At 39.2% G+C, this 11,756-nt stretch overlaps 1 protein-coding gene across 1 annotated transcript; it reads right to left on the bottom strand.

The window, feature by feature from the left end:
- Positions 1 to 1,433: 1,433 nt before the first annotated feature.
- kcnj8 (potassium inwardly rectifying channel subfamily J member 8) lies at positions 1,434 to 8,742 on the bottom strand. The gene is made up of 2 exons (XM_069192709.1): positions 7,759 to 8,742; positions 1,434 to 6,668 (listed from the first exon to the last, which is right to left on the bottom strand). The coding sequence occupies exons 1-2, from the start codon at positions 8,106 to 8,108 to the stop codon at positions 5,768 to 5,770; spliced, it is 1,251 nt and encodes a 416-aa protein (XP_069048810.1). The 5' UTR covers positions 8,109 to 8,742; the 3' UTR covers positions 1,434 to 5,767.
- Positions 8,743 to 11,756: the final 3,014 nt, after the last annotated feature.

Genomic DNA, 11,756 nt, shown 5'->3' with positions numbered 1-11,756 from the left:
AATTTAGCTTGGTTCTGGAAAAAAAGCCAAATTCTTGGAAATCTGTCATGTATCTGTATCAATGTGTAGCAAACGCACTTCATTCCATATTTCAGCCTTCGTGCCACTGTTAAGTAGTAAGTATAGCAAGTTTATACTTTCCAACTACGATATAGTAATTCACGGCATCTTACCAGCCCAGATAGAAAATCGAATTATCTTCCAACTAAATTCCAGCCAGCATCTCTCTTGTACTGTAGCAAAATTTCAATTTAGATTCCTTCTTAATCTCTTTAATTTTTGTGACTTTACTGTAATTGCACAGTGTGGTGAAAGAGTGGTATGACGTCTGGAAGAGAGCATTGAGGGTTTAAATCTCAGCTGAGACGCTGATATTGTACTCATGAACAAGGTACGCCCCTTGAATTACTCCAGTAAATACAAAAATTGACACAACTCTTCCAGCAATCACTCAGTCCAGGTGGCCTCCTTATAATTCCCTTCTGTAAATTGGCTTCAGCACTCTGTTCTCCTTCCCACTGATAGCTGATGTGTGGTGAGCGTTCTGGCGCACTATGGCTGCTGTTCCATCATCCAGGTGGGGCTGCACACTGGTGGTGGTGGAGGAGAGTCCCCATTACCTGTAAAGCGCTTTGAGTGGACTGTCCAGAAAAGCGCTATGTACTGTAAGTATAAGGAATTATTATTATGAACTAGAGAATTGCCAAAGTACTGCTCGTTCACACTGTAACAAGGATGACAAAACTGAACCAAGTCATTAAAAAACAATAAGTTTGACTTCTTTTACATGTAAGGTTATAGAAACAGTTGTTAGAACTAAACTAGAGGATAATCAGTATGGAAATTAGGTACTAAGAAATAGTCAGCATTTACTGTAGTTTGAAAAAGTGGGTTTTGCCTAGCCTGTACTAAATGAATATTTCACTCAGATGTTTCCAAAGGAAAAAAAGACATGGCTCAGAGTGAGCCAACACCGAGGACTATGTTGGATGATGTTAACATATAGGAGACAGAAGTGTTATGTGTTACAGGAGCACATAAAATGAACAAAATCTCCAAGGTACAATGGTATCTTACCAGACCATATGTCAATCCTTAAGTATATCAGATAAGTGGGTTAATATGTTAACGCTACAGTATGTTAAGAGGTGTTACCCAGACGTTATTGACGCAGCTCTCCCAGCACTCTCTCAAGTCAGGAAGGAGTAACACCTACTGATAGAAGGACTGCTAATATAGCACTCACCCATTACGATTACACGGAAGATCATTGAAACAATTAGTAGAAATAAATTAGAAGATCACCTATATGGAAATCAGATACTAGAGAATAGTCAGCATAGATTTAGAAAAGGTACAGTAGGTCTTGCCTCAACACATTTTGTGGAGTTCTTTTGCACGAGCAACAACAGTAATGAATACACAGATCATAATAAGATAAGGTCACTTTATTGCCATTTACAATTTCTTGCATTAGGAATTTGTCTTTTCACATACCCCAGCTTGCTCTCCATGAGACACACAGACAGAGAGAAGCTTGGGGTCAGAGCACAGGGTCCGCCATTTACACAATACCCCTGGACCAGTTGGGGTTAAGGGCCTTGCTCAGGGGCCCAACAGAGTAGGATTCCTCTGCCAGCTGCAGGATTTGAACCAGCAACCTTCAACCACAGATGCAGATCCTTTGCCGCAGAGCCACTGATCTGCTCCACCCACCATCTGATATGGTGTATTTAAATTTTCAGAAGGTTTTTAAAAATGTAGTTAGCAAGCAGGGAAATGTAGTTTGGATTGTGAATTGGTTAATAACAAGAGAGTGAATTTTAAGATTGGGGTGCCAAAATGGATCTACTGTATACTAGGACCACTGCTCTTCCTTATTTATATCAATGATCTAGATGCTGGTACAGTATATTAAGCAAACTAGTCAAATTTTGCAGGTCATACCAAATCCGTAGGACTGTCAAACAATGTAGAACCAGCAAATGAAATTCAAAAAGATTTTTATACAATTGAAGACTGGACAAACACCTAGCAGATGATGTTTAATGCAGACAAGAGCAGGGTTTTGCATGCAGGCAGGTAATGCATGAATCCAGTTAAAAAGGCAAACTAAATGTTAGGATACATACTGTAGTTAAATGTAAATTAAGGGATGTTTTATCCAAATTGTATAACACAATAGTAAGTCCTAATAGAATATTGGTCACCATAGTATAGAAATACATTACTGCTCTGGAATCCAGAGAGGAGCAGCTAGATGCAGTCTGATGGACCTGAAACTCTTTTGACTTAAACAAAGATTGCAAAAGTATTTGATACAAGAATTAAAAAATTCTCAAGGGCACTGACAAAATCATCCATATAAAATACAAAGCAAGATATAAGTGAAATCTGCTAGGAAGTGCATTTAAAACTGTTAACAGTTGATCATTGTGTATTCTCGTTGTGCATGTGTTGTGTATTTTTTATTGTTGTTGTCATTCTGTAAAGCACTTTGAGAAGCCATCTTTAAAGGTGCTATATGAAATTAAGTTTATTATTATTATGGGAGGCATTTTATTTGTTTTGTCACTACTAACAAACAGGCTGGATAGGTGGAATGGCCTGCTGATTTTTGTAACTGTTCTTATGTTCTTGAATGGAAATGAACATGGAACACAGAAAAGAACAGTAGTTTCTAAATATTTAGCCATTTCTACTACAGTCCTCATTTCATTGAATATTTTATTGTTTTTGTAAGGTATTGATCCTTGTGTCAAACCATTTCTCAATGTGGCTTCATAATAAATTGTAAAGAATGAATCTCAGCTCCCAGGAGATAGAAAATGCATGGGTCTATTTGGCATCATCCATATCCTATTAAATTGACTAAAGACTTCACAGCTGTGTCAGTTTTACTATCGTCTGCGTAATTCACACAGCAGTACAGAGCATCTTCTATGAGAACCAGCTGCAGCTACTGCACAAAGTTCTTCTACAGGTCATGGGAAATGTTCATTATGTTTTCATTATGTAATACTGCAAATATAGTGCATGCGAAAGCACTTTGAGCCAGCTGGAAATCACACAAGTGTTAAGCAAGATTTTTTTTTCACCAGCAGTCTTCAGCAGCTCTGTTGTAAAGTCTTAATTGGATGAATCAAAGCTGGACTTACCACGTTATTGAAGTTTCATTTTGTTTTTATGCAGGAAACATACAGCATTTTGCATAAATAAAACAACGTTGCTTTTGCGGAACTAATCCCAACTCATGGGAACTAATGCAATACACTGATAGGACCAATTTCAAAGCTTTTGTTCCTTCAGACAAGTGCCAAGTTTAACTTAATCAAACTACAACTACAAATGAACCTCACCATTTGTTTTCAACGTTGCTAAAAAAACCTTCATGATCCGTGTTTGTTAGTTTATAGATGTTAACCTTTGAAGTTTTACTGATTGAACCAAAAATGCCAGTTTTAATCTAGTGAAAACAAATGCCTCAGAAAATCATGGAAAAGGAAATGCTCCAATAACTAATGCATTTGAATAATATATCATTTATGTTTACATACTTTTGTTAAATAAATGTCTTTTCAAATTATTTATTTGATTTTGGGGAGGTCTGTGAGTTAGGAAATTGCTATTGATAGCACATTTTAAGTACTGTGAAAATTTACTGCATAAACAATGTATTATTTTATAGATATATCCTTTTATATAAAATGCTGCAGTGAATTGTGCACAAAATAATCAGGTATGAATTTATTGCTCAATAAATGTAAGTAAATTGCCCTACAAGAAAGCCCTACATAGTCTTCAAGGAGACTTATGGCTGTATGGGAAGAGAACACAGTGTATTAGCTCTGAATAATGTTTAACTAGAACTATTTTCTTTTATAAACTTCAACAATATTCAGAACTACTGTGTTCTTGTGCAATCCAGTAACTGTTATGATGGGTTTGGGTACATCTGTAAAGTTGCAGCTCCAAAAATTTTCCATTTTTCCTGAAGTACCTTGTAGTTGTAGTTGAATTTCTTTGTTGAGATTAAACTGCTTTCCTATTTGCAGTGCAGGTAATTTGCAGTACAGGTAACACATCCAAAAATATTTATTGTTTCCAATTTGTCTACATGTTATGTATAGAAAGTGGGCAATGTGATTTATAAGGTCTGTATTAACCCAGATGTTAACAAAAGGTAAAAGACAAGTAAAACCTAATGTTCTTTACTGTTTTTCAGTGAAGAAAAATGCATTCTATTATCTCATCACATGTTATTACAGATATTAACATGTTTACAAGTATAGGAAAACATTTATTGCAGTATACAGCAATTTATCTCATTGTATGATTCAAGTTTTCAATGTTGCATTAAATAGATAAAATATCAATTTCTTTCAAAAAGATAACTCATAACATATGGTTCTTGGCATTTCTTACAACAACAAAGTATATTTTTTATCATTGTGGATATTTAGTTGTTTAAACAATGCTTTTTAGAAAGAAATAACATTTTTCACTTGTGTGACTTGCTACACTATGCTACAAAAGTAGTTGTTAATTATGTTGTAGGAAAACAACAGTAGAAATACTATATACTGTATACCTCAGAAACAAAACCATTGCATAGTAAAATAAATTTGTTTTTACGATAAATCTGTGGATTTTGTATTACATATTTCAGAATGGTGTTAGTGTAAGAATACTTGCAAAAATAAAAAATAAAAAATATTCACATATGTAACTCTTTAATTACAAGACAAATACATACTGTACCTTGACCTTTAAAGGGGCTAGTTTCACCTCCTGCACTATTTAAAGGCATTTTTTGATGTTTTAAGCTCAAGAATGATTGATTATAACACTCATCATATTTTAATGTTGTTAGAGTACTTTTCTAGTATGTATTTGGTATGTTTTCTAGTATGTGCAATATTAGTCTAGATTTCAAGCTCCTCAAATGGATGTGCTAAGGTGACAATGATTAAAACATTGGTCTCTCTCAAAATAAATAATTTAAATTATAAAATGGTACTTCAGTCACATACATATACACCACACCTCAAATACTTAAGAATACATGATTTGCTGAGTGAATTGGGTTGTGATTTGGCTAATGCTTTTCTTATCATCACTATTTCCAATAGGACTAGGGGCTGCTAACATGTAAAGCTTCAAATTTAACAGGAAAGCACAGAATGGGAAAACATATTAATGAATGTTTTCTGCTATTTATGTAGTTTTATAAATTAAGCTGCACTTAAAGGTTGGAAGTGAAGCAAATCTTGTACTACATTAAAAAAGAAAGACAAAAGAAAAGTCATTTTTAAAATGTTCTTCTGAAGCCATTTGTGGTATGATATAGAAATTTAATGAGAAATCAAGTCATAATAGCAGTCCACCATGTCCCCCTTTTCCCTTTTTTAATAAAATCATACATAAACGTGTTATTGTGAATCGTGTTATTGTGAAAGTTTTGAACAGTGGATTAAACTTTCCATTTCCAATGATCTGTTAGATGCCACATATTTCTGATTCTTACGAAAACTAGCAAGAGAGATTTACTTCATGTTTCTATACAGCGTGTTGCATCTGAACACAATCCACAAAGCAGTGTTTAAATAATCATATTTAAATTAATTAAGGCACACAAGTAATCATTCTGTGAGAAAGCGTAACACACAGTGAGGACACAACCCCCTCCTAATGCCATGCAGATGTTTTGAGGTAACCCAAGAGTTCTGAGGAAGCAGCAGCTGATGAGTGAGGCCCAGGCAGTGTGTCATGTCTCAGACGTGTTCTGACTGCCCTCTGGTGTTAGAAACTGCACCTTGGGGATCATCAGGGAGGAGTTGTTCCGGCGCATGGAGTTGTTCCGTCTCATGGAGTTGTTGCGGCGCATGGAGTTCCTCTTCCGAAGGGAGTTCTGGTGCGAAAGCTCGCTCTTCTGCAGGGTCTGGATGAGAATGGAGGGCTTCTCGTCCAGCTCCCTGGCGCTGCAGCGCGGCGTCGCCACTTTGGTGGTGTTCCCGAACTTGGAATAGTCCACCGAGTACACCCCTTCCTCCTCGGTCACGATGGGCACGAAACGGTGGCCCCACAGGATCTCTTCCGACACGTAGGACGTTCTGGCCTGCGTGGTGATGCCCGTGGTTTCCACCACCCCTTCCAGGATGACAATGACCTCCAGGTCGCTGCTCTGCAGGTCCCCAGCAGAGAGGTCATAGAACGGGCTGGTTTTGTCGATGACGTGGCAGATGATGAGGGGAGCCAGGAGGAAGATGCTGTTGCTCTTGATGGGGCTCTCGGTCTGAATGTCGATCTGGTGGATGGGGATGACCTCCCCCTCGGGCGTGGTGGTCTTCTTCACCACCTGCAGACGGACCGCCGCGCCAATGATCATGCTCTTGCGCAAGTCCCCCACGCGTAACATGAAGCACAGCCTGTTGTTCCTCACGACCACGACGGCATGGCGGCTGAAGATGAGCGTCTCGGCGCGGCGGTGGGACTGCGCCGTCTTCATGAAGATGCAACCCAGCATGATGGCGTTGATGATCAGACTGGCAATGTTCTGCACTATCAGCACAGTGATGGCTATGGGGCACTGCTCGGTTATCATACGGCCCCCAAACCCAATGGTCACCTGCACTTCAATGGAAAACAAGAAGGCCGACGTGAAAGACCTGCAGAGAAGCAGAGAAAGGGAAATGACTGAACAGTGCATGCTGGGAAGAGTGACTGGAGATGATGTTTTCTTAACAAATACCCCCCCCCCAAAAAAAAAGGGTTAAGGTGTTTCTAGGCAATTTTCTTTCTTTTTAGAAGATTTTAGGAATAGCAGAATTTTACTAAAAGATTATGGGGACGTTCAGGCACTGTTTCTCCCATTGTCACATAACAGCCAAAAGCACAGCGTGTCTTAACTTTCGGCATATAAAAAATGGAAAAGAGAGTTAAAATGCAATTGTACAAATGCAGGCTTTTGCCAGGGAATATAAATTTAAACATGTATTCAATGACATTCAAAAATATTAATTCAGGTATAAGAGTGGAAATCATAGTAAACCATTTTAGAGCAAATGTTTCTGTTTTATTGTTTCTGATTCAACAACATTTAGTTAAATGAATCTTACACCAATCACAACTTCAGCATTCAACTACTACACTTTTGTTCGTTTCAGAATTAGCTGATTATCACGTACTGTATGTTTCAGTAATAAAAAGTTTAAGTAAAATTTAAGCACAGGACAGGACTCAACAGAACTATGGGTGTCATTCTGTAATATTAAATAACATGTGGTGTGCATTCACAATTATCACACATTTTTCTACCCTGGTGAACATGTTTATATACAGTATACAGTACTCGTTCATTGATGTGTTCTAGGTTTGTGAATTGTTTTCTCCGCGCTTTCCAAACTAGTGCTTGAAATTAGACCATGTACAGCAGCTATTGCGAACTGTTGCTTTTTCAGCTACAGAATTGTCTGCTTATAATAAATGTTTTATACATAGATAGGTTTGTTTTTTACAATATGAATAATCATGTCCAATGGTCAACGTTTATCACATACGTCATTTTGAAATACAAAATACAAAAGTGACATGGAGCCGACTAAATAATCGAATTTATAAGGTTAAATTCCCAAATCCGCGCTACAGAGCTACTGTTAAGTTTGGTTTAGAAAAGTTTATTCTTTTAGTTAGGACTTGGTTTGCTGAGCCTAGCTAGCAAGCATCGCCAGTTTTTAGGATTAAGAGAAGAGGACCCACTTGACATTGGTGACGCACTGCTCGATCGCACTCCGGCGGTTTGGATCGAGGTCCCCATGTCCGAAGGCGACCAGCCACCACACCATCGCAAAGAGCAGCCAGCTGCACAGGAACGTCATGGTGAAGATGACCAGCGTGAAGCGCCACTTCAGATCCACCAAGGTCGTGAACACGTCCTGGAGGAACCTGCCCTGCTCGCGGATGTTCTTGTGCGCCAGATTGCAGGCGCCGTTCTTGGCGATGAACCGAGCTTTCCGAGGCCGGTCTCGGAAGCGGGGCTTGCGGGGTATCCCGCTGGTGATCGCCGGCAGCACAAACTCTTCAGGGATGATGCTCTTTCTTGCCAGCATTTTTGCAGCATAGTACGAAAGATACTAGGAATCCAGCAAACACCTGTTCTCGTTAACTACTCGCAGTTAAATCTGTTCAACGCCACCTCTGTTTTTACGCATTACTTTGTAAGATTACACTAGCCGCATTAAAATGAAAAGGGACTATCAAGTATAGACAAGCTATTAAATACTCGTCTTCATTTTAAGAAAGAAAATGGTAAATTTGATCAATTTGATTATTTGTTTTCATAACTTCCAATTTAAGTGTTGAACGTGATCTCGGGAAACTCGTTTTGAGATGCTAAAAAAAATCGCATTACGAATACAAAATCATTTGCCTATGTTTTTTACAGATGCTTACGAAGAACAAACCGAGCTGCCAGTCTTAGTAACAGATCATTTGTCACAGCAGGAACATCGCAGAAGTTTCAAAACGGACTTTTTAAGAGAGCTCGCTGGAAAAAAAAAGATAGGAGCACGTTCGCCTTCCTCACACTGTTCTCACTCTTGAGTAATTCCAGGAACAAAAAGACACAAACACAGATTAGGCTGGAGCATCCATTGTCATAGGTTTTCCAAACGGATTTACACACTTACTTGCTGAAAATCAGTACCCCTCCTAGCAGTTACTTTTGCACTGCCTCCCAAAGCAACAAAGATCCGCCTGACGTGTAGGCTAGGGGCGGGAGCACCTTTCTCGTCTGTCTTGAGGAAAAAGAAAGTACAGCCTCGGCCGAGATTGTCTGAGAACCGAAAAATCGTTTCTTTCAGTATTAAAATGATGCCCTTCGTCATTCTCTCGTTAGCTAACAAAAAGTAAAGTACAGGTAGTCAACAATGCTAGAACAGGAGGATTTAACTGAGCAGCGTTGGCAGATTTCTTTAAAAAAAATACTCCCCTTCTTTTCCAAGGGGAGTGAATTTATTATTGCTGTTCAAAATGGAAATTAATTTACTGGTATTTTTTTTTACCTATGCATTAGTTCAGAAGAGACTAGAATTTAGAAAATTGCATTTTATTGACCCATAATACAAATCAACCATCCCTAGGACAACACTGTTTCTCTCTGCACCCTATTCATTTTTTTAGTACTGCACATTTATTTTTCATGTCCCAGATTTATAGGATTCAATCAATAAATGTTTAAAGTCCTAATTTTAATTCTCTAATCTAAACCTAGAATTCTGCACAGGGTGTCTTTTATCAGGTGGTCAGGCTCGGAGTTATGCCACTTTCCTGAGCCAAGAAAAGCACTCCAGGTGGAAAACACTGAACTCGTTATAAGTGTTTAATAACATACATGTGCAGATAGATAGGCAGTGTGTCTGAGTCCATGAACGGACATAGATCTTACAAAGCCTTTTATAAATAAGCATTATGTCTTTAATCCGTTAGAAAAAACAACAACAGTGAATTAGTGGTGAAGTTGTATTTCATTTCTTTTTAGTATAGCAAATACAGATTTTGTTGTCCAATACTACCGGAAATGAATTTTCTACATTAAATTAAAGCATCCACCAGTCTCTCAAGACAGAGGTAGGACAAAGCTGAAACTAGTATATAGTAGTATAGCCCAATAAGAAGTCAGACTTCTATTACATGTAAGGTTAGGGAAACAATTATTAGGGAATGAAATCCTAGAGGACAGCAGACATGGATATATCAAAGGTAGGTGTTGCCTGACTAGTTAGTGGTCTTTGAGCAAGAAACAAAAGTAACTGACACAAAGAGCATACAGTATATGATATGATATTTGAGATTTTAAGAAGGCTTTTGCTAAGATTGCTTAATGACATGGATTCTGGCATAGCAAACCAGTCATGCTTACACACAATACTAAAATACGACTAGAATAAGGAAATTAAATTAGTCAGGACTTGTTAGTAGGCTTCTGGGAAAATAGCCCTGGTGAGAGAGTGTGTGTGAATGTTTGTCTGTGAGCCCTACTATGGCCTGGCGTTCATGTTTAATTTAAAGTGTATCTCGCATTCTGCCCTTGACAGGCTCCGGCTCCCTTGTGATATGTACTGGATGAAGTGGTTAGAAAATGGTTGGATGTTAATATTGTTTAATACACTAGTGAGACCTTGTTCTGAGTGCTGTGTACAATTTTGGTCGCCCTGTTGCAAAAAAAGCAATTGCTCCTCTGGAATCTGTCCAGAGAACAGTTATCAGATACACTGCAGGAATCTATTTAGCCAAATACATTAAAGGGCTTAAAGGAATGTCCTACAAAGACAGACTAAAAACGCTGAACCTTTTTAGTCTCAGAATGGAGGAGATTATGAGGGGACCTGATCCAAGTTTTCAAAATCCTCGAAGGCACTGACAGTTAAAGGAGAAGTCAGCTTCTTCTCAATGCTGAAACACGAACCAGACAGAGGATACAAGAGGACACTGGGTGGAAAAGCATGTAAAACCGGTAACAGGAGTCATTCGTTACACAAGAGGTTATGGGAGAAGGAACAAGCTGTGTCCTGAATCCTTTCAAGGAACAGATGGATGAAATCCTAATTTATTACCAACAGGCCAGAAGGGACCTCTCGTTTGTAACCATTCTTAATGCTCTAAAGCTGAGAAACAGCACTTACCATTCTCCCCCGGGGTGTTTAATGAAATACTTAATGTACTGTATGGTGCAGCACATTTCTTTGACTCGCATGCTGAAGAAATCTCATCTACTAATGTACTAAATATACACACCTGTGCTTGTGTTAGGCATAGGGGCCAAAACATGCCAGAGCCACTCCTGACAGAGTTTTTCGGTGGGGTGCCCCACTCCCTTTCCCCTGAGGACTGGGCATCGAACTTGGGGAAGGGATACATCCACTCTGCATATCTCTGCAATATCAGCCATATCAGCAGGAGTCAACCCTTAGAAATGTGGTGTGAGCAAGTCAACACGGGCAGGTGTCTGAGGCCAGCATGGAGCCTAGGAACCTGGCACTGGGAGGCAGCCTTAAGATCCCTTTATTGGCCATATACGATTTCTTGAATTAGGAATTTGTCTTTTCGCATACCCCAGCTTGCTCTCCATGAGACACATACTGTAGGCAGGGAGAGACGCTTGCGGTCAGAGCGCAGGGTCAGCCATTTATACAGCACCCCTGGAGCAGTTGGGGTTAAGGGCCTAGGATTCGTCTGCCGGCTGCGGGATACAAACCGGCAACCTTCCAGCCACAGGCGCAGATCCTGAGCCACTGAGCCGCCGTTCTTCCTCTCTGCCCTCCTGTGCTTGTAGCTGGTTTGTAGCTGCATTCCCAGTTTCTCAGACTGGTGATTTAATCCCAGTAACAAAACAAATGGGAATTGATGGTATTGCGAAATTTGACCAATTCTGAATTACGCACAGAACTGGGAACTTTGTGAAAGTGATAGCTGAGAGCGAGAGCTGACGAGACTTGAGATGTGAAGGGGCCCTTCTTGCTCTCTAGTCACCCTAATGGCAAATGTAATGCGACGTATGAGCACATTAAATACAGGTTGTACAGCAGATATTTCACCACAGAAATTTTCCAGCTCTGTTAACAAGTAAGAAGTATTTGTCGGCAAAATCGTCTTGAAATCGAGATCAATATTCCTATTGGATTAAAAGCAATGCATTCATGATTGTTCACAATGTAATAGGGCCACTACTCCTCAACCGAAGTTTTGTTGCCTTGTTT

This window comes from Lepisosteus oculatus, chromosome 7 (assembly GCF_040954835.1).
Source record: "Lepisosteus oculatus isolate fLepOcu1 chromosome 7, fLepOcu1.hap2, whole genome shotgun sequence".
Classification (NCBI taxonomy): Eukaryota; Metazoa; Chordata; class Actinopteri; order Semionotiformes; family Lepisosteidae; genus Lepisosteus; species Lepisosteus oculatus.
This window is presented reverse-complemented; position numbering and strand designations above follow the sequence as displayed.